We start from the raw sequence: 24,277 nt of genomic DNA, 5'->3' as shown, positions 1-24,277 counted from the left end.
ATTGCTCTGTGAATGGGCAACATTGCTGCCAATCATTAAAAGAAAATTTATTGAAGATGCATACGCAAGTGCACACTAAGAGTTGTAGGCTGAGACCTCAAATCTCCTCTCCTGACGGCGATAATGTCTGGAAGCCTGTATGAGTTCAGAGCTTGGCTTTCTCTCGCACGCATAATTCTGCACCCAAAACATTTGTGCACGCAATTTAAACACACAATGACTGAGGTGAGAATTATACTGTTGCAACTTATTTTTATTAAAATAACATTTTTCTCTAGTTATTACTCAGCTTATTGGCAAAAGCAAGATGGTGGGAAAAATGATCAAAAATATTTTGCCCCTATCCTCTTACTCATGATCCATCTACTGATTTTTGTAAGGACAAGTTGCAATTAAATGCAAAATATGTTTTGCGAAGGTGGGGTGACTTTTTTTAAGGCCACAAATTGTAGTCAGGTGATTGAGTTTAACTGTTCAGTGAATTTTGCAGAAAAGATTGTGCTTGTTGCTTCTGGAATGGAATCAGGAGAGAACAATGCCTGGCAGTGTAACTGCCAAGAGGAGATGTTGGAGGAGAATTTGAATGATCAGTGGTGTCACAGGCAGCAAAAAGATTAAGAATAAGGGTCAATCAAATGTGGTGATGGAAAATGTCAATAATGACTTTGAGAAGAACAGTCTCTGCTGTTGGCAGGGCAGGAATCCGATTGTAGGGTCCCAGATAAGGAGTAATGGGAATGCTGGGCACAAGGCAAAGTTGCAAGGCAGTAAAGAATTCCAAGATCTTGAGGAATGGAAAACTTGACATTGGGTGATCAGTGAGAGGGTGGAATGATTTTAGGTAGGCTTTTTGAAGATGGCAGTGATGCCAGAGGATAGAAATTAGTATTGTTGGCAAGTATGATTTTGTTGAATTATGGGGAGAATTTCTAATCTCTTTGGGACTTGATCTTAAACCTGCAAATTCTAATCTGTTAGGTGAAGTAGCTATGTCTTTGTGTTTCAAAGAGTTGCTACGTGCCACTTTTTTTTCCCCCTCCAGTGACGAGGTCAGCTCTGCAAGTTTCTTCTTATAGCCCATAATTTTATTGTCCTTACTTGGTATATTTCCAGAACATTTATTCAGGTTTGGGTCTTTCTTTGGCTTTATCTACATTTTGGATTTCATAAATGGGGCATAGAGTACAAGAGTAAAGAAGTAATGATTGTTTACAAAATGGTTAGGCTATAGATGGAGTACTCTGCAGTTTGGATGCCTCATTATAAGAAGGGCATTAAAGTCAGAGCATGCAGTGTGGATTTAGCAGGATGATGGGGATGGGGAAACTATAGTTTTGAGGAGAGATTTGAGATACTTGGTATAGTTCCACTTGAGTAGAGAAATGCAAGAGATGAGTTTCTTTCAGGTTATGAAGGATTTTGATGGGGTGAATTGGGAAAGACTATTTCCTCTGGCTGGGGAGCCAGTGATGAGGGTCATCCATTTAAAATCCTCAGTGAGATTAGCAGGAGATTTTTTATGTAATGGGTTGTTGGCATATGATAGCTTTTCTACAGAGTGGTTAGGGAGAGGCAATTGCAGCTTTTAAGAAAGAAAATGAGTAAATATTTGAGGCAGAAGTAAATTAAGGCAACAGGAAGAATCTGAGGCAGTGCATTTGGTTTTGGATTGTTTTTGCAAAGGGCCAGCACAGACATAGGCTGAATGGTCTCTGCTGTAAACCACTTTAGTTCTTTGAAGGTTGAGTGCCCAATTTGCACCAAATTCTGCAAGTGTTGCCTTACCAGTGACCCATACAAAGTTAGGTTAATTTTTCTTTTAGTCCAAGGTAGGTGATGTGATCCTAGTATTTCATTAGCTTTGTTCAGAATAGCAGTAATTGTTCCTTCAGAGTGACCAATGCCACTCAATTTCTTTAAAAGCAAAATACTGCGGATGCTGGAAATCTGAAATTAAAAACAAGAAATGCTGGAAACACTCAGCAGGTCTGGCAGCATCTGTGGAGAGAGAAGCAGAGTTAACGTTTCAAGTCAGTGACCCTTCTTCAGAACTGGCAAATATTAGAAATGTAAATGGTTAGAAGCAAGTAAAGTGGGGGTGGGGCAAGAGATAACAAAGGAGAAGGTGTAGATAGGACACTGTGACAATAGCTGACCAGAAAGTCATGGAGCAAAGATATGTTAATGGTGTGTTGAAAGACGAAGCATTAGTACAGAAAGGGTGTTGACGGACTGAAAATTGAACAGCCGCAAGTACAAACATGAAAAAAACAGTGGGTAAGCAAACTGAACAAACTAAGATGAAATAAAACAGAATAAACAAAAAAATTTAAAAAAAAAAGAAAAAATAACTAAAAAATAAAAGTTCCACTCAATTTCTTTTCCTTTTTTTACATCTAAGCTAATCGATTCAATAAATCGAATTCCCCCTTTTTTTTTTTTGTTTTCCCCCCCCCCCCCCCCTTTTTAGCGTGTAATAACATTGGCTTATCCAGCAGTTAATCCTTTAACATTTTTGCTTGAATAATGGGGAAGCTAAAAAGAAAAATGAGTTTCTTGGACAGACCACTGATTTTTCTATATCAAAGCTCATATTCAGTATAAACTGTATAATTTGCAATTTAATCCCATAGATTTTAATCTAATCTAAGTATTAGATGTAGGACTTTATGAAAATTGACTTTTCACTTGTAGCCTTTGGTGAGCCCTCCTCTTCTAGTTTAGTTATTCCACAAAAGGATTCCAGACGAATTTCGAGCAGTTGACTCTGCATTGTTTCAGTTGTCCTTTTGTGTTCCTGGTAGGCACAGCTTTCAAAGACTTGAATGTGATGCTTTGTGAAGTGCCTTTATAACATAGAAAAATATCCCAATGCACTTGAAAGAGGCCTAAAGAAGAACTGATGTTGCGCCAAAGGAAGAAAGGTTAGCTTGGTCTGAGGGTTTTAAGGAAGGTCTTAATGGTGGGAACATGAGTTTAAAAGTGGAATGCTAGAGCAAGGGGGCCTAAGTGGCTAAATGCTACTCAGTTTCTGGTGGAAGTTTCCTTAGTGGGTTCATGTCATGCCACATTATTGTAGGTAATGTACCCCCTTCAAGCTCATGGTCGCCCCACCTAATCTTCCTTTCTTTGGCTCAGCATCCTTTTTTAAATTTTCTTTCTTGCACTTCTTTAAATTGCCGTGGTGTTTTTTTTTGCATTAAAGCCACTACACAAATGCAAGTTCTTGCAGTATTCTGCTATCAGCTTCACTGTTCTTTAGATCTTGTATTTAGAAGGCTGACTGGAATGTCTGTTTCACCTAAGGGTTTCTGAATGAAGGATCTAGCAGGCAAGCTTGTTTTGAGCGTTGATGGGGCTGATTCTCTAGCACTATGATACCAGTTATCAAATTAGCCTTGTATCTTCTTGGAGAGTAGGATGATCAAATTTGCAAGCCTACATAAAATAATTAAACTGTTGCATGATCGTGGATTATGAATTGCCACTCCTGCATTACTTGGGTCATCCTCCATCTGATTAACGCCTCTGTTCGGAAACATCTCAGGAATCAGATCTACAAGCTGTCCGTGGAAAAGCCAGATGCCTTGTCATGTAAATATATTCCATTTTCTTAACCCGTTTTTGACCTGTAGAGTGCTTAAAAGATGGCGTGGGTGGTCTTTTTGTTCTCTAACTTTATTTTTGAAGAATCTGATTTACTTAGAATCCAGATGCTTGTTGTATTGACTGTCATTGAGAGATTTTATGCTTAAATCCAGGAAAACTCTGAAGAAGGCATTTGAAATCTTTTATTGTTTGTTTGTAGACTGGGTCATATTTGGCATCTAGAAAAGTGTTCAGGGTCATCATGGGCAACTAGAACTAGTTCATCAATCCTGCCTGGCCAAGCTTCGACTATATATGTTACCTTGGTCATTCAGTCCTCCGCTTGAGTGCCTTCTTGGCCGCTTTGAAACACTCTTGTGTCTGAGAAAATCTTGCTTGGAAATGAAGCGAGTCAAATTAGTTTTATTGCATTTGATTCACCTTGCCTATGATCCCAAGATATCTTGCATCTTGTTATGACCGAGGTGGGAGTAGTGCACAGTTTTTCTAGTTCCACTTCTCTACAGCTCATATTTAAATTTTTTCCCGGTTACCAATGCACTCAATCATAGACTTTATTTTTAACCCAGAATAAAATACACCAACCAGGTTTCTTTAATAAACAAAAAAAATTCAGTTTATTATAAATCAAGCCTTGACTAGTAACGAAGCAAAGCATAAGCACACAATGAAATATAAAAGTTCTCTTTTTACCTTCGGCACGTCTGTCACATGCATGCGTGTGCCTGCGCAGTTAACCGAAAAAGTAGAGGTTTACTTTTCAGAGCTCCATTGCAAAAAGAATACTTTGGCCAGATACTTGCTAATTCTTGGAAAAAAAAATGGAAAGATGTCAGATGTCCTTTGTTTTGGCTTGGTGTCCCAAGTATGCGTAGATGGCTGTCGCTGTGATCTTCCAAGAACAGTTCTTGTCTGGTGACATTGAAGATCAGTTTGGGCAGGTTTTCCAGGAAAAAGTTAGTTTCTGTTTCTTCCACTTGCTTCTGAGATGGAAAAATTGGCAGGCTTTTCAAAGAGCTGGAACCGGCTGAGTTGGCGTTTTCTCCCGTGGCAAGTTTTCTACAACTGTCTTTTTTAACACTGTCCATATCACCAACTCCCTGTCCGAAGCGAAACCAGGAACAATATGCAAGTGCCAAGCCTCCTAATCCCTATAAATCTTGACCTGTCACTTCTTCGTAAACATCTTTCCCCAAGTCAAAAAAAACCCCTGCTGGGTAATTATCTGAAGACGGGTGCCTTCCAGTAAGGGCTTGTTTTTAGCATTCCTTGATTCTTCCAGTAACAGTTGTTTACAAGCTCATTGCAAAAGACCTTCTGATTTAAAAAAAAACCCCCACAAATTTCCAGCATCTATGGATTCTTCTCTGTTTTAGAACACACATCTTCATAATTTAACAAAAAAAATGGAAGCACTCGTAACAATCTTAAAAGATTTTAATCTCAAACTAGCCAGAGGTGAAGTTCATACAAAGTCAGTATCTGTATTCACCCTAATCAGAGAGATTCTTTGCTGGTTACACCCATATGGCATGGTTATGTAAAGCTGATATCATCTGACATAATCTGTGTGATTTTTGAGTATCTATCCTTTGGCCATTTTTTCCCCACCAATTTCTCTTCCATATTTTGAGTTGGTTTTAGTGGATTACAATTTTCCTGTGTGATTGCATTATACATTTTAAAGCAATGCCAGCCCACTGAGACAAACTCTTCAAAAATCAAGAGATTCAATAGAAAAATCATGAGTTGCTATATTTTCCAAATGTAAACCAATATAGATTGACAATTGGTTTATAAACCTCATTCATGGTGTATGTAATCTCTAACAGGTCAGAGCTCCTTACTGCATCTGAAAATGCATTACAAAAAAAAACACTTTTTTTTTTCCCCACGTGTGTTGAAGATGGATCTGCCTTCCCACCACAATAGAATTGCACAGCACAGAAAGGGCCATTTGCCCCATTTGTGCCATTGCTTATTCTTTGGCAGAGCTATTCAATTAGTCTCATTCCCCTGCCTTTTTCCCCATAGCCCTGTAAATTTTTTCCTTTCAAGTATTTATCCAATTTCCCACCAACACCCCTTCAATTTTATGTACTACCTCTTGCTGGGGTTACAGTTCAACATGTATTCATCCAAGTAGCTCCTCAGTCAGTTATTCAACCATGAAATGAGTATAATCTAGTTTTTCACCCAAAATCTACATACACTACATACTTGTATGCACATCCCAGTGAAGATCACTAGACAGCAGCTTTAGGCGCAGAAACTCTGTCTGTCTGACCTTTCCTCTCCATAACGAATTGTCCTATGAGGCCAATTAGGACCCCTTCCATTGCCCAGCTAGAGCCAGTAATCTAGGCTCAAACACGGGGACAGAGTCCAGGGCCTTCCTGACCTGACCAGCTGAATGATCTGTTAACAGCTCAGTGCATTTATAAATGAAGTTTGAGAAATATGGATTGCATCTCTCCGATCTTGGCCTACCGAACAAGCCACTGCTTCAGGCCAAGACATGGGCACTGGGTTGGAGGCTCCTCCACTGACTTCAAGCACCATCGCTGCTGAGGTGTTTCTCACCACTGGCAGCAACTGTTGGCCCATGCTATCTCTCTCTTACCTGGGGCTCCATCTTACTTGGGCTTTTAGATTCTTGTATGTGGCTGCTGCCAGCTTCTTGTCTTTGCTGTCTCGCCTGACCTTTCAGCAATGTTGGACAGCAAAGGACACCTTACTCTTCTGATCCCAAGATTTCAGAGCCCTCATGCGAGATTGTGAGAGAGGCATAATTTTACTGAGAAATTGCATGTCTCACGATCAATTTGCAAGAGTTGGCATGTCGGCATTTTATGTGCTCAATCTTATGAAATTGGAGGAATATAGGAAGGCTTTTTAAAAATCTGTTTTAGGATGTAGGCTTCATGGAGTCATAGAGTACAGAAACGGCCCTTCGGCCCATCATGTCTCTGCCGGCCATCAAGCACCGAACTATTCTAATCCCATTTTCCAGGACTTGGCCCATAGCCTTGAATGCTATGGCGTTTCAAGTACTTATCTAAGTACTACTTAAATGTTGAGGATTCCTGCCTCTACCACCCCTTCAGGCAGTGTGTTTCAGATTCCAACCACCCTCTGGGTGAAAAATGTTTTCCTCAAGTCCCCTCTAAACCTCCTGCCCCTTACCTTAAATCTATGCCCCCTGGTTATTGATCCCTCTGCTGAGGGAAAAAGTTCCTTCCTATCTGTCCTATCAATGCCCCCTCATAATTTTGTATACCTCCATCAGGTCCCCCTCAGCCTTCTCTGCTCTAAGGAAAACAACCCTAGCCTATCCACACTCTCCATAGCTGAAATGCTCCAGCCCAGGCAACATCCTGGTGAATCTTCTCTGCACCCTCTCCAGGGCAATCACATCCTTCCTATAGTGCGGCGACCAGAACTGTACACCGTACTCCAGCTGCGGCCTACCTAGCATTTTATATAACTCCATCATAACCTCCCTGCTCTTATATTCTGTGTCTCGGCTAATAAAGGCAAGTATCCTATATGCCTTCCTAATGATCTTATCTACCTGTGCTGCTGCCTTCAGTGATCTATGGACAAGTACACCAAGGTCCCTCTGACCCTCTGTACTTCCTAGGGTCCTACCATCCATTGTATATTCCCTTGCCTTGTTAGTCCTCCCAAAATGTATCACCTCACACTTCTCAGGATTAAATTCCATTTGCCACTGCTTAGCCCATCTATATGGTCCTGTAATCTAAGGCTTTCCTCCTTACGATTTACGATCCACCAACTTTCGTATCATCTGCGAACTTACTTATCATACCTCCTATATTCACCTCTAAATCATTTAATGTACATTACAAACAGCAAGGGTCCCAGCACCAATCCCTGCAGTTACGCCACTGGTCACAGGCTTCCACTTGCAAAACAATCCTCGACCATCACGCTCTGCCACTAAACCAATTTTGGATCCAATTTACCAAAGTGCCCTGGATCCCATGGGCTCTTACCTTCTAAACCAACCTCCCATGGGGGACCTTATCAGAAGCCTTAGTGATGTCCATGTAGACTACATCAACTGCCTTGCTCTCATCTACACATCTAGTCACTGCCTTAAAAAATTCAGTCAAGTTTGTTAGACACAATCTCTCCCTGACAAAGCCATGCTGACTATCCCTGATTAATTACTGCCTCTCCAAGTGGAGATTAATCTTGTCCCTCAGCATTTGTTCCAATAGTTTCCCTACCACTGATGTTAGACTCACTGATCTGTAATTACCTGGTTTATCCCTGCTACCCTTCTTGAATAATGGTATACATTCGCTGTCCTCCAATCCTCTGGCACCTCTCCTGTGGCCAGAGATGATTTGAAAATTTGTGTCAGAGCCCCTGTTATCTCCTCCCTTGTCTCACATAACCGCCTGGGATACATCTCATCCGGGTCTGGAGATTTATCCTCTTTTTAAGTCCGCTAAAACGGCTAATACTGCATCCCTTTCAGTGCTAATTTGTTCAAGTATATCATAGTCCCCCTCCCTGATCTCTACACCTACATCGTCCTTCTCCATAGTGAACACAGATGAAAAGTAATTATTTAAAACCTCACCTATGTCCTCTGGCTCCACACACATTGCCACTTTGGTCCCCAATGGGCCCTACTCTTTTCCTGGTTATCCTCTTGCCCTTACTATACTTATAAAACGCCTTAGGATTTTCCTTTATCTTGCCTGCCAGTGTTTTTTCATGTCCCCCTTCACTCTCCTAATTACTTTTAAGTACCCCCCTACACTTTCTATACTCCTCTAGGTGCTCTGCTGTTTTCAGCACTTTGAACCTGCCATAAGTCCCCTTTTTTTTTTTTTTTTGCTTATACAATCTTCTATATCCCTTGACATCCAGGGTTCCCTGGACTTGATGGTCCTACCCTTCACTTTTTACAGGAACATGTTTGCCCTGAACTCTCACTCATTCCTTTATGAATGACTCCCACTGGTCTGATGTAGACTTTCCTACAAGTAGCTGCTCTGAGTCCACTTTGGCCAGATCCTGTTTTATCATTATTGAATTTGGCCTTCCCCCAATTCAGTACTTTTATTTCCAGTCCCTCTGTCCTTTTCCATAACTACCTTCAATCTTAGAGTTATGGTCACTGTCCCGGAAGTGCTCCCCCACTGACACTTTTACCACTTGTCCGGTTTCATTCTGTAAGATTAGATCCAGTACCGCCCATTTTCTTGTAGGACTTTCTACGTGCTGGCTCAAAAGGCTCTCCTGTAAACACTTTACGAATTCTGCCCCCTTTAAGCGTTTAGCACTAAGACTATCCCAGTTGATATTGGGGAAGTTGAAATCCCCTACTATTATTACCCTATTATTTTTACACCTCTGAGATTTGCCTACATATCTCTCCCTGACTGTTTGGAGGCTTGTAGTACACTCCCAGCCAAGTGATTGCCCCCTTTTTGTTTTTAAGTTCTACCCATGTGACCTTATTTGAGGAACCTTCTAAGATATCATCCCTCCTTACTGCAGTAATTGACTCCTTGATCAACAGTGCAATGCCACCTCCTCTTTTACACCCTCCCCTGTCACGCCTGAAGATTTTATACCCTGGAATATTGAGCCGCCAGTCCTGCCCTTCCCTCAACCATGTCTCTGTGATAGCAATAATGTCATATTCCCTTGTGTTAATCAATGCCCTAAATTCATCTGCCTTACTAGTAAGACTCCTTGCATTAAAATAGATGCAGTCCAGCCTTGCATTGCTTGTGCCTTAACAGGTCTATATTTGCTTTGCCTTCCAGACTGACTCAGTTTCTCTTCCATATTTGACTGTGCATCACCCCTTATTGTACCTCCCACTCTGAATCCCATCCCCCTGCCAAATTAGTTTAAACCCCCCCCACCAACAGCACTAGCAAACCTCCCAGCGAAGATGTTGGTCCTGGTCCGGTTCAGGTGCAACCCATCCAACTTGTTCAGGTCCCACCTTCACCAGAAGCAAACAGTGATCCAGGAAACTGAAGCCTTCCCTCCTGCACCATCTCTTCAGCCACGCATTCATCTGCTCTATCCTCCTATTCCTATACTCACTAGCATGTGGCACTGGGAGTAATCCAGAGATTACAACCTTAGAGGTCCTGCTTTTTAATCTGTTACCTAGCTCCCTAAATTCTTGTTGCAGGACCTCGTCCCTCTTTCTGCCTATGTCGTTGGTACCTGTGTGTACCACGACCTCCAACTGTTCATCCTCCCCCTTCAGAATGTCCTGCAGCCGCTCCGTGACATCCTTGACCCTAGCACCAGGGAGGCAACATACCATTCTGGAGTCACTTTTGCAGCCACAGAAATGCCTATCTGTTCCCCTTACGCTAGAATCCTTATCACTATAGCCCTGCCACTCCTCTTCCTCCCCTCCTGTGCAGCTGAGCCACTCGTCATGCCATGAACTTGGCTCTTGCTGCTTTCCCCTAAGCCATCTCCCCCCTCAATATCCAAAGCGGTATATCTGTTAGAGAGGGGGGTGGCCACAGGGGACTCCTACACTACCTGCCTTCCTCTACTCTGCCTGGTGGTCACCCATTCCCTTTTTGCCGTTGCAGCATTTGCCTGTGGTATGACCATATCTCTGAACCTGCTATCCATGATGATCTCAGCATCGCGGATGCTCCACAGTAAATCCACTCTCATTTCCAGCTCCGTATTGTGGCTAGCCAGTAGCTACAGATGGATACACTTTCTGCACACGGTCGTCAGGGATACTGGAAGCGTCCCTGATTTCCCACATAACGCAGGAGGAGCATATCATTGGAGCAAGCTCTCCTGCCATGACTTACCTTTTAGATTACTTGGATACTCCCTTTAATTAAAAAATATTAATTACACCACGGGCCTTGTTCTACTCCAAACACTACAGTCATTGGCAAGGCAACATTTATTGTCTATTGCTAGTTGCCTTGGTGTTGGCTCTTCTTGAATCGCATATTCTTTTTAGCGTTTGCATTACAGAAAATGGTTTTCAGGTTCTTGATTTTTAATTACCCACATGCTACTTAAAACAAAAACCTGTAAACAAGGATTATGTTGAAACTAATTGCATAGAATTACGTAGAATATACAGCACAGAAACAGGCCATTTGGCCCAACTAATCTGTGCTGGTGTTTATATTGTCATGCAGACGCCCACCTACCACGAATGAGGCATATTAATTTTGTCATATGAACATTGATTTTGAACTGTTGCTGATGACTTGTTAAACAGATCAGCCGTGGCTGAAAAAAAACATTTGCATACTATCAGACAGTGCTTGTGAAGACGAAGGCCATTTGCTGACCCATTCAACCCACAATGGACTTTGATCACCAGACATTGAAGGTGAGGGAGCTCACATTCCAGGATGACTGCTAAGATGGCCGAAGTCCACAAACCGTCGTCATGAAACCTGCTGGGCAACTTGGGTTTCTTTAAATTGTACAGACAGTTTGAGAGAACAAGACTTTTTTGCTCCTGGACTATAAAGACCTCTCCTGTCTGCTCCCATCTCTTTCTCACAGAACTCCAAACCCACTGAAGACATGTGAACTTTGAGAGAAAAGTCTCTTACATCGAACAAGGTTTAGGAAGGATACTGGGCCCCAATGAAAAGCAAGATTTATCTACAATCAAGGATTCTACAGTGAGCTTGAAGAATAGTAACCAAAACCATCTTCAGATATTGCCTCAAACGTTTCCACTTTATTTCTCCTTCCTGTCTCTGTCTGCATGTGTGTATCGCGTATGCATGCTAGCGTGGGTGCGTCGCGTATCCGTAGTCGTTAACCGAATTAGAGTTTAAGTTTAATAAGTTCACCCTTTTTTCTTTAAACCTAAGAAAACCTGTTTGGCTGGTTTATTTGCCTTATAATTGGAAAGCAGTGAGCAAGGATTCACTAAGGGGGAGCTATAAAAACAGTGTGTTTAAAATAAAACCCTATTATGGTAAGACCTGATGAAAGCTGAGAGGGAACCCTAGACCCCTTTCTCCTGGTTGTAACAATACTCTGATTTGTGACCAATTCCATTTGCCTCATCTCAACCTTTCAGCATATCTTTCTAATCCTTTTTCTCATGTCTTTTCCTCAGGTTCTCTCTTGAAAGCATTTAAACCATTTTCCTCAACCACTTCCTGTGTAGTGGCTTCCACATTCAAATCTTCTGTGTAAGGAAATTTCTCTTTTGTTGCAAATAAATGTAATGGGGAATTGGCTTGTATTTATGGATTCTCCTCCAAGTGGAAATATTCCCTCCACCATCAACCCTGTCCAACCCATTCATAAATTTTAAAGACCTCGATCAGGTCACCTCTAAGTCACCTCTTTTCTAAAGAAAAAAGCCCCAACCTGTTTAATTGTTCCTGATAGTTTAGCGATACAGCACTGAAACAGGCCCTTCGGCCCACCAAGTCTGTGCCGACCATCAACCACCCATTTATACTAATCCTACACTAATCCCATATTCCTACCACATCCCCATCTGTCCCTATATTTCCCTACCACCTACCTATACTAGGGGCAATTTATAATGGCCAATTTACCTACCAACCTGCAAGTCTTTTGGCTTGTGGGAGGAAACCGGAGCACCCGGAGGAAACCCACGCAGACACAGGGAGAACTTGCAAACTCCACACAGGCAGTACCCAGAATTGAAACCGGGTCGCTGGAGCTGTGAGGCTGCAGTGCTAACCACTGCTCCGCCCCTGAATCTCAATTCTGGTACCATCCTTGTAAATCATTTTTGTACTTTCACTAGTGCTTCTGTGTCTTTTTTTTAATGGTATGGAAACCAGAACTGTGCACAGTACTCTAACTGCGCCATGACCAGGATACAAAAGAGGTTTATACAAATTTAACATAACTTCGCTACTTTTGAGTTCAATTCCTTTAGAAATAAATACCATTAGCACTTTTAAATGCTTTTCTGACCTGACCTGCTTTTTAATTTTTCTCACCTGGATCCTTAGGTCCTTTTTTTCTTTTCTACCCCATTTCAGTTTTTTATTTTCTAAGGTGTAGGTGATTCTGTTTTTCCCACCAGTTATATTTATATAACTTTTATATAATATTTATCTGTTAAAATTCATTTGCCACTGAAGTGCCCAATATCATCATGTATTCTGTTGTATTCTTCCTCAGTGTTATCTATACCATCTCCTTCCTTCCTTTCTCCCCCCCCCCCCCCCCCAAACACCCTGGTTTGGTATCATCTGCAAAATAGTTACTTGTTCCTAAATCCAAATCATTTATGTAAATTATGAATGACAGTCCCAACATTTATGCTTGTGGAACATCATGTTCTACCTTCCTCCAATCTGAATTCTTACCCTTATCCCTTACTCTACATTTTATTTTTTGCCAATTTGCTATGCGTTTAGTTGTTCCCTGACTCCACATGCCCAAACCTTTTTGCCATGAGCCTACCATGTGGTCCGGTATCAAAGATCTTTTGAAAATCCAAGTATATGACATCATCTGCATTATCCTTGTCTACTCTTTCATTATCTTTACAGCAACATTTATAGTCAGTTCTTTGAAAAGAGCTCTATTTATATTTCAGTTGTCATTCTGCTTTGGCCACATTTACAATTCATATGTAATCATTACTTGTGGAATAACTACAGAGGGTCTATATTGCTGACCACAGGTCTGTAGGAAATAATCTATACTGAGTGGTATTAGAGTGCTGTGAATGAGTTCTGTTGGTTATGGAATTTGGCTTACTACTTGGTAAAATGTATATCTCCATGCTTTAATATGTTTATCTAGAAAGTAAAAATAAGATGCAGGAATGCTAGAAATTTGAAGCAAAAATACAAAAAGTTAAAAATGGCTTCTCTGGCTCATTGACTTTATCCAATAAATAGCTGAGCTGTATACACTAGGATAGTCCCAAGTTTGATTTCTGATCTGTGATGCATTAACTGATCTCTGCTAAGCTGACAGTAGGAGTGCTTTTGGTCTCTGCTCTGGATTGGGGTAGGAGAAAATTGAATTGGAATTCAGTTGATCACTGTCCAAAAAAAACCCTGCTGGAAGAGCACTTGTGTAGAAAATTGGGTAATAACAATTATAGATGTCCAGTGTGATGCACCCTATGGTAAAAATTTCTTCACGATCGCTGTTGTGGCTTTTATGTGGTTAAGGACTACTTGGGCAAGTTGTTGGACAAGGAAACACAGGACACCCAGTACCTGTAGAAACATACCTCCTGTAGGGAAATGATGCCTGCAGGACAGAAAATTGTAAAGGAAACAAAACATGCTGGAAATACAGAGCTGACTAGTTGCCATTTAAAGAGAAAGATAGATTGCTATTTTGATCTTTATTGGAAAGATATAAACCTTGTCTTTATATCAAATGCTAACTGACCTGCCTCAAATTTTCCAGCATCTTGTTTTATTTCTCAGTTCTGAATACAGTGTTGTGTTTGCATCAAACTTTGATGTGGTATTCATTTGTTTGATTATCGCTTAACATTGCATTAAAAAAAAGTTATGGTTACTTGTGGGATGCATAAACCATTGACCATGTGAATTGTACAATTGGGAATGTTTACTGCATAGGGTAATTTTTTTAAAATTTAATCTTGATGTGGGCATTGCTGGCAAGCTCAACATTTATTGTCCATTCCTAAATGTAATAAATTTGATTTATTTGATAGCTACTTGCTTGCTTTAAGAGGGTTCATTATTTTGTAAGCTGAATTTACTGGCCCAGTGTAACTTCTTTTTTCATGTCAGTTTCAATCTGTCTTTGTAAACAACTGAAACTGAGTGACTATACGTCTCATTTGATAGACCTTTTAGACCAGAACTTGTTCTGTTCTATATTAGCATTAATTTCTCAACTTTTTTTGTAAATTTTGTACTCCCATGTATTCACATAGGGGAGGGCTAAGAATAAAGGCATTTTTTTTATTTCCAGAGCAATTTGGTACGCAACAAGAAATGCTAAGGGGAGAAGAGCTTCAGTTGTGACATCCTGACTAACCACTTGATGGCAGTGCTGTGGAGCTTGCCATGTCATGATATGTTAACTAAAGGATACTGCCGATTTAGTTAAAAATGAATTGAGAAGGAGCTGTATCGAATTCCTTATAGTGAGCATATCGGTGGAGCCGTTGAAACATATTTAGCATTGGTATTTAGTACTGTTGAAGTCAATATGTATTGCTGAACGGGTCTGATAAATGCACTATATAGTTTACAGAACAGAACTTCATTTTTAAAAAAAGCTTTCCCTCTTGCTTTTTCCTTCTCCTTCTGAGGTTGCGGAGGGTGGTTGCGGTGGTGGAAAGGTGCATGGAGGAGTTTGAATTTAAATTTGTACTTCAGTTTCAACCAGGTGCTTCAAACTCTTGAGTTTATGCAGGAAATGTTGCAAAAATCAAACCAGTGTTTCAGATGTGATTTTGTTTGCTGGTTGTAGAACATTAAATTCAGCAGAAGGTTGAAGTAGTTGAGAAATTGCTCCTCTTTATTAAATATTCTCTAGCTTTGTTCATACATGCTTTTTAAAACAATCTGTCATTACAAGTTACTGAAAGTACTAGTCATAGATGGAAAGCGGCCTTCCTTAGAAACCTGCTATGTAAAATTCAGATAACAGTACAAACTACAAAATATGTTTCTAAAGTTCTGTTTTACCATATTCATTGGAAATTTTACCAAAACTAGCATAAAGAAATTGCACCATTCAAAGCAGGTGCATAATGGGCTAAGCAAACCAGGAAGTTAGCAATGGGTGGGGAATTCTTTTCGACATTTGTATTGGCCAGTTTTTGCAATTTTTTTTTTTTACCTTCCACATTGCCTTTGAGTATTATCACAAGTCCTGCTTAATTTGACATTTTGCATTGAGAGAACTCTTTAAGGAAAAATTCTTTTATGCTCAGCACTCCTGTGGAAATTGCTCAGACTATTTCTACAGCTGCTGATGGAATTTGGATTGAAGCTTGTGTTAGTTTCCACTTGTGCAATTTTAAAGTCACTGTTTATGATGGTCATGCTGGGGAAAATAGCAAAATGGTTATAAATGGTGACAAAATTACATACATAGAAGTGGGTGAGAGTGCTTCAGCTCTGCCTGCTGTCAGCCATGTTTTTTGTGTGGTTATTAGACATGGTTGCAGAATACTGACTTTTAGTTTTGTGTAGCATCTCCAATGCATTTATTTTGGAAGTTTGAAACTTGCATAAATAATTTTTAGGACCATTGAATCATTTCCTTTAAAAGAAATGTCCTTACTTTACTTTTCCATTTACCTCTACATGCATGCTGGTCTTCTATACATTGTGGGTTTTCTATTGTAAGCTTGTCTTTGTGATTTTGCTTTTAGCATGACCGTTTTCTTTCATGTACTAGGCATTTTTTAAAAAATGTACACGTGCCTGGTACTTGGTGAACAAGACCAGTTTGTGGGTTTAAGAAGTTGACAACCTGAGAACTGATTGTGTGCTCAATCTTTTTCAAAATCTATCATTCTATTCTGACATTTTTAACCATACGAAGAAAACCATACACTTCTGAATTCTTTTACATTTTTTAAATCATTGGGTGTGATGTATTAGACATCACTCTGATGCTACATAAAGAGAAATCAGTGATCCAGATTTGAAAAAGCTGGAGCTTTGTGTAGGTTGTTTGCTTTAAATGTGCTATGCAATTTATCACAACTTCAGTTTTTTTTGTCTGTTAGAAAATTTTGCAGTTAAGAAAAGGCTAAGATGGAATGTTTTTTTGTTTATAGTGTAACTCTAGGTTGCCTTGATTTGCTATTTTAAAAACTGAGTTTCTACAGTAGTAACTGTAGGTCTAGTAACACCTGGTTAATAGCACGTAGTTCAGTTATAGTCAGATAGTGGCATGCGGCAGCAAGGGCATTATAATTGAGCATGTTATTCTGGGGGAAGAAAGTGTGTGTTTTACTGTACAACAGTTAGGGAAAAAATGTTTTATTTTGTAATGGTAAGCAAGCCATTTGTAATACAGTGGACCCTAAATTTGATAGTGGATTGTTAATCTCCAGCAATTAAGTGTGGAAATAATCCTATGTTCCATGGATTTAGCTGATTTTGGCTGTCCCAGTGAAAAGGGAAGACCTCTCTCTTCCCACCCACCTCTCCACCTCTCCAAAAATAAAAACATTGAAGCTGGTGCACTGCTTCTGCAACTTTTTGAAAAAGGATTTGTCCGTTTACTGCACCCAGGATATCTGATGCTGTGTAGTACAATCCCACTTATTGGAATTCCTCACAGTCTAATAAACAGAATATCTGTCTGAAGCATATGCACAGTGGTTCAATTGAATTATCTAACCGTTCTGAGCACAAATCCTTCTGAACCTTTTTTGTTTTGGTTGTATAGCAGCTCAACACCACTGATTTCTGCCCATACATATGCCCCTGCTAGTCAGAGGTTAAAAATAACTACTCTTAATTAATCAAACTAATCTCTTACAATAAAAACTGTTGCATCTCCTTTTGTTCTGCCCAGTATCAATGCTCTGGATTGTCGTCTATTGCATCTTCATTTCTGAAAATCTTAAAGCGGTAAAGGAGAGTCGTGCTCAAAAACCATTCACTTGCTACCACCCTAAACCGTGTCTATGAATAAGTAACTATTATTTTGCATGTGATATGAGAAAATTTTCATTTTAATGAAGACGAGTTCTTAAAAACTGGGGGGGGGGGGGGGAAAGAAAGGTATCTACATTTCATGCATCTATATAGTTGCACTTAAAATAGTTCATCAAGGACATGTCACTTTATTGGCTTTAATTGTTACCTAATTCATTGTTGAAATAGTGGCTGTGTGCTGAGCTATGGGATATGATTTTTATCCCAGATGGCACTAATCACTGATTTGTTGCTTTGCCATTTGTCAAGTTTTGGGATAGAAGTTGTATTCCACACTCCATCTAATCACACACAATTTTAGTGCTTCCCTATTAATGCCACTTCTGTTGGAAAGCTTACTGAAATGTACAAATGAAAAGAACTATACAATTTTTTCCCCTCATCTTTATTACAATTATCCTGGCTCATTCTTGTCATGCAGAGAAAGAAGTACACAGTTATCATGGGTTTGAATACTGATACTATATGTTGGTACAGTGTGTTATTGTGGCAAATAAAGGTGCTTTGTACTGTAATTCTGCATGTTATAGTGAATTATTTGCAGCTTCTGTTAATTAATTAGCATGGTGGTGCATCAGCACAGTACTGCAATTGTAAGGGTAAATGCATAAGGAGATATAAAAAAATGTACTGGTAGCACGCCTGATAATTTTGGTCTTTGCTGTGCTAACCTTGTTTCAGAATTCTTTCCAAGGCCAGACATAGATTATACTTAATGCGAGTAAATCTAGCTTGTCAGGGAACATGCATTTCACACTTTTTTTTTAATGATTCTGTTACCAGTTTTTAAAAAAATAAAACAAGGCTGTGTTTGTGTGAACAAAATACTGTCCTAATTAAATTTGGTTTTGACCTTCGTAATCAATGATTTGGTTTGTGACTACAAGCCAAGAGCTGAAAGATGAATAACATTTTTTTTGAGACTAGATAAGGGAGAACTAATCATAGTAGATATGCATTTGATTGAGAGTGCATGATATTGTTTTTAAAAAAGGAGTCTTATTAATGTTACCCTTTTTTTATTGAAGCTTTTTAAGTAATTTATTTTGATAAGATCAATTGGCTATTTCTGTTGGGTTTTTTTTTGGTTGTGGAAGTGGGTAAATATTGAGTGCTGATGACTTCATTGAGAGATCTGGCCACAAGGAGTTACCAAGTATGAGAGAGCAAACAAGCTAAATTAACATCCGTAAAGATGGTCATTTACCGAGTGTGCGACAGTGATTGTGTCAGTTCAACCATGTATGTTAATTTAGCTTCCTTGTACTGTGTAACCCAGCACTGCTCCAAGGTAGTTCCCATGGTGACATTAAGACTACTTGCATTTTTTGAAATGGGTTAAAAGTGGCAAATTTTTTTGCAATCATTTGATTTTGTTTAGAAGAGGAATTGATTTAATTTTGTATTTAACACTGGATTCAGAGAAGGTGATGAGAAACAATAGCACAGAAATTATGTCATGGAATACAAGCAGATGAGCACTTAACTGGCCATCTGTAAATTCTTATCTCCATTACTTTAGCAGAAATGTTGGCAGGTTAACACTTTCACTAAAATAATGGAGAGATAAAATGTTACATATTTGCTCACTGGTATTTCAGGACCAATACTTCTGAAATCTATGTTCAAACACCTAAGGTTCGATCTTTGGTCTGTGCTGAATTAATCTGATCTCAGTCAGCAGTGGTGATGGGGAAAGAGGGGAAAAAATGACGTTGCTCTCGATTTGGTATCTAATGACCCCTGCTGAAAATGTTCATTTGTGGATGTTGGGTGAGGCCAGAACTGGGTTTGACTGTGATGCTATCTGTGGTTGAACAATTCTTTGTCTAAAGTGATATCAAAGGGTGCCTATGCTATGTGATTTATGAAGATCCATATGAATGGAGTAAACTTGTGTACTTACAGATATCCTATGATGCCTAATTGTGACCAATAGAATTTTTTTTGACATTGTTTTTAAAAAAAAATGTTGCAGTCAATATGAACAATAGCGATGAATTGTTTCAATCGGGGCTTTTTAAAAAAAAAATAAATTGAAGTAGTCTAATTTCCTGATGCACTTAAGAGAATGTAATAAATAATCACATCACAGCCTAGGGCCTTTAACTGAAGGTGCAGTATTGCTAAAAGTGAGTTTTTTCCCCATTAGCTTTATTTAAATTACAATTTGTAGAACACAAGTAGTTTGAGACTTCAATTTTTGCATGTATTCATTTTTTTAATTTTCCAAAAAGTGAAATTGGTGACTGTTGTAACACCTCAGAATCAAGCAAATGTAATTTGAAGTTGCTGAGATAATTTGTAAGCTAGTTCATAATATTTATGTTTGCTAATTTTGCTTTCTTTTCCCTATTCTGAAGATGTAGAGCAGACTTTTTGGTCTCTGCAGTACTGCTCTTGTTCTGCCTGTTAAAATTTACACACGGGTTGATGTAGCATATGGGGAAATGCCTGACCCTAAGCATGGACCATTGACTTAGCACTTTGTCAACCAACTGCACTCGTCCTGTTCACAATCTTTTTTTTCTAGCTCTAAATATAGAGTTACAAAAAATGTTCACAGTTAAACGGCTGAAAAAGGACTAGGCAGTTTATAATTTTAAGTAGTGATCCTTTGTTCAGGTTTGTGACGAAAGTTGTCTATTTGCATGCTCTTTCAAATGCTGTTTTTTATTTCAGTTTTGTTCTTATCTCCCTATGTTTATAGAATCCAATCTTGCATTTTTCAGAGTACTTTTATATCTAATCCCCAAAAACTTGCAAAAAGCCAAATTTGCATTCTTCTTTGACCAACTAAATTTGCTATTTTGTAGTAACTTGATGAGTAGCAGTATTAGAATATTCATTTTATTAACTCCCTGAAATATGTACATGATTTATTTGGCACTTAAAAAGAGCAAGTGTGTTTAGGGTCATTGTAGTTGGTGTTGACAGATGTGAACAGTTTTAATACTGCAAAAAAATTTACAAATGGCAATATTGTCATGCTGCAGGTTTATTGAGCAATCTAATAAACTTGATGAGTAATGTATACAAAAGAAACTGATCTTTTTTTACTAGTATACTTTAGATTAGAAAGTACAAAACACTGAGGCCTAGATGGATGAATGCTTTGCATTTTTATGCAGTTATTTTGACTTTTGCAATGCTAACAACATTAGCACAATTTTCTGAAACTAAATGTAACCAGTGCACATCATTAGTTATTCAAATAGAAGTTATAGGGAATATATCTGTTTTTAAATAAGCAGCGACTGAGTGTTTCAACAATTTGCCATGAACTGCAAGGATGTAAAGGGACTGTGGGTATTTTTCATTATTTTTAAAGAATAAAATAAAGAATTCTTAAAAAATATTCATTTTAAATTTTGAAGTTTATTTGAGGGTTTCATACTCTAAGCATACGTAAACCAGATTTGTTCAAAGTTTTGTTAATAGGTTTCAAACTGGAATGTTTGCTAAGTTGTCTAAAAATCTTAGTTGTTTCAGATACCATTTATTCAGCAAATGATTCAGTGCCACTTGTCTCATTCTTTACAGGTCCTTTCTTGTGCTGTTCCTTTTCATTTTTAGCATAAATCATTAACAAAGGATGCTGGAAGCAGAAGTGTTGAACCTGAGGACTAAATGCTCAGATAACATTTGCCATACTATTTTGTTGATGTCGGCCTGTTACTTCAGGAGACAAATTTTGGATTAAACTGAAGCCATTTTCAGTATTGAAGTAAATTTATATTTCAGAATTGTTGAATGAACCAGAGATTTTTTTTGTACAAAAACATCTGCTACGGGTGACATTCCCAAAATTAGGGGGAGATGTAAATATGGATTTGTAAGTGCAGTGGGAGAAAAATGAAGTGCTGCATCATGCTTTAATTTTAGAAAGTTAAATTTAAACCAGATTCTATTTTTTACTATTTCCTCCCTCTTTTTGAGAATTGGTTTTGTGTTTTTGTTGTTGAAAGCCGGAATTTCATTTTTATTCTGTGACAAATTGCATCTTGCAATCTGTTTATAGAAACTGTTTGAGAGTAAATAACTTCCATCTTTATATAGGGAGGGTTAAGGGTTATCAAAATTCTTTCAAATTTGAATCGTATTGAGAAATATATATGCTGTGCAAGTAGCTTGGACAGATATGTTGTACAGTGTTTGCAATTAAGATGATACAGCAAGACTGATTAGCTGAAGCTCTATAATTTGTGGTATTTTCCTGTTTGTTTCAAAGCTGAACATTTTGTGCAATAACTTGTATTGATTTTTGAAATTACAAAATTGCTGGCTTGATTTGCATTGTGTTCTGCAGATGTATCGAATCTTCTAATTACTGGCTTGTGTTAAAAGCTGAAGTGTTTGCCATGGTCTCACTCATAAGAATTGAGGTCTTTGTCCAAAGAGGATAGAGTGCTGTTAGAAATATTAATGGTCATGTGTAGGTTTTAAAAAAAAAAATCGTGAGGTAATATGCAGAGTTGGATAAGCAGAACCTCGGTCTCTAAGCAAGCAGGTGCCTCTGTTGTTGAGCAGTATCATGTTATTAACTGGCTGTGTTCCCCTCCCTGTTCCTTCACTGTTGAACAAAGTGCTTATACAGAAGGTTTTAAGAGAAAGTATACTGACTTTTTTGTGTTGCAGTAGTTCAGAGAAGTGAAAAAGAAAAGGAAGTCAGAACCAATGACTGTTTAGTCATGTGCAGCTGAATGCATAGCGTGGCTGTTGCTCAAATTACATTGCCCGAGGAGCCGTACTGGGTCCGCTGTCTTCCTCGATCATAACACTATGCTAAGAGCCTTAGTTATTTCTGACAAAGTGGACTTTGTATTTTTGCAGGATGCTTCATCTGCAGACATCAGGAAAGCCTATCGGAAAATGACTTTGATCTTACACCCGGACAAGAACAAAGATGAAAATGCAGAAATTCAATTTAGACAAGTAAGGGCAGCCTTTATTTTTTTTTGTATCTTTTTAAAATATTTTCTACGTTTCACCATTTTGCATTTTGACTTTTGCTTTTTTTTTAGTTAGTGGCTATCTATGAAGTTCTGAAAGATGAAGAAAAAAGACAGAGGTATGATTTATGAAGCCCATTAAAATGCATATTTTTGGAGTTGGCTATCCATGATCTTGTATTGAATGATAAAATATATAGTAATTTGTTTTTATAGAGATTGTTCAGATATAATTTTGTTTTTTGTTCACTAGTTAAATACATTCTTAAAATTAATGTCAATACTGCATGATGTGATTTATGATGAATGACGAAGCTACTGTTTACTGCTATTTAGTTTGCTGTCAGTGTATGTGCATGAATACTGCTGTTGTATACAATTAGGTTTTGATATTTTTATGATTAAACCCATGTTGCACGTGAGATTAGCATCGTGTGTGTGTGTTAAAAGCTTCTGAGAGCTACAGTCTTTCTCCGCTTCCACTGCCTCCCTGCCACTGCAGGTATAAATCTGCCATTTCATGGCAAGTTACTGCATTTATGATCTATATTGAATTAAAGTGGTAAGACTGTCGTTTTTTCTTCAGCAATTTGGAAAATGTATTTTATATTGATTGAGTGCTAAATATGTATTTACACTAGTTCCTGGATGAAAGCAGTAGTATATGGACAACCACAGAATTTAATAGTTAATCCTGGTTTAGAAGATTTTTGAGATGTTGGTCACTTCTGGAGAAATGTTAACAGCAATTTGTGTGACCTGTTAATACCTTTTGTTAAAATATTACATTTTAATGTATTTGTAGATTTTAAAAAATGTATTTGTGGGAAGCGCAATGAAAACCTGCTTGTGGGTCAAAGCTTTGTAGGTATTATTGTGTTGTAGACATAAGTTGGTTTTATAATGCTGCTTGTTTAAGTCAGATTCCGTGAGCTGGCTTAAATGCTAAATTACTGCTAAATCCATCTCCCTGTCCCAGTGTAGATTTGGTTTTTGAGGGCTTGCGAGCCTGGTGGAGTAAGAAAACTCTGCAAACTCCAGAAGCCAGCGTGCATGCTTGTCTCCTGAAATCGATGCTTAAATGGTGTAGCATGAAATAGGTTGAGAAAGGGAAGAATGTATTGTTTCCTTTTATTCACCCCTCATTTATGCAGGTTATATTTACATTTTATTAAATTTTTAATTTTAGCATTTTTTTTTGTGGGAAATAAACATCTACCTTTTAAAGTTAAGTGTAGTCGTCTAAATTTCCATTGATCTTTATTTAAAATTCTTATTTGCCTGCAATACTTTACAACCATACGAACATACAAATTAGGAACAGGAGTAGGCCCCCTTGAGCTTGCTCCACCATTCAACAAGATCATGGCTGATCTGATTGTAACCTCACGCCTACCCCCAATAACCTTTCATCTCCTTGCTTATCAAGAATCTATCTACCTCTGTCTTAAAATTGTTCAAAGACTCTGCTTCCACTGCCTTTTGAGGAAGAGAGTTCCAAAGACCTCAGAATTTCTCCTCATCTGTCTTAAATGGGCAACCCCTTATTTTTAAACAGTGACCCCCTAGTTCTAGATTCTCCCACAAGAGGAAACCTCCTTTCCACATCCACCCTGTCAAGACCCCTTGGAATCTTAATGTTTCAATCAAGTCGCCTCTTACTCTTCTAAACTTTGCCACTCCATTTTGGTTTAGTTGTGTTAAATTTAATAATGAAAGATCATTGCACCAATTGACTGTGCAAGTTATATTATAGCAAGTCTAAGGAGAACCTGCAAATGCTGGAAATCAGATTTTAAAAATAAAAAAGGAAATTCTGGAAATTCACATGTTCAATATCTGAAAAAGAGCTTAATGTTTCAAAGATTCATCAGTGCTATGATGAAGGATATTGACCTACCTTTTCTCTTTTCAAATTGTTTAATCTGTTGAGATTTCTGTCACTTTGTTTTTATTCGGTAGAGTACACAAAAGGACTGCTGTGAACTGGTCTTGAGGAATAAAGAGTAACTGGTAACTTTATGATCTGAGATA

General features: G+C 38.5%; 1 protein-coding gene across 1 annotated transcript in view; it reads left to right on the top strand.

Annotated features, from left to right (window-relative positions):
- The window catches only part of dnajc1 (DnaJ (Hsp40) homolog, subfamily C, member 1), a 264,300-nt gene that overhangs the window by 27,215 nt on the left and 212,808 nt on the right, over positions 1 to 24,277 (top strand). The window contains exons 2-3 of the mRNA XM_068013710.1: positions 22,125 to 22,226; positions 22,316 to 22,362. Of these exons, the coding sequence (XP_067869811.1) occupies positions 22,125 to 22,226; positions 22,316 to 22,362 (149 nt within the window). The remainder of the gene's footprint in view (positions 1 to 22,124; positions 22,227 to 22,315; positions 22,363 to 24,277) is intronic.

This window comes from Heterodontus francisci, chromosome 2 (genome assembly GCF_036365525.1).
Source record: "Heterodontus francisci isolate sHetFra1 chromosome 2, sHetFra1.hap1, whole genome shotgun sequence".
In the NCBI taxonomy this organism is placed as follows: Eukaryota; Metazoa; Chordata; class Chondrichthyes; order Heterodontiformes; family Heterodontidae; genus Heterodontus; species Heterodontus francisci.
The sequence above is the reverse complement of the archived record's forward strand: the minus strand, read 5'-3'. Positions and strand labels throughout refer to the sequence as shown.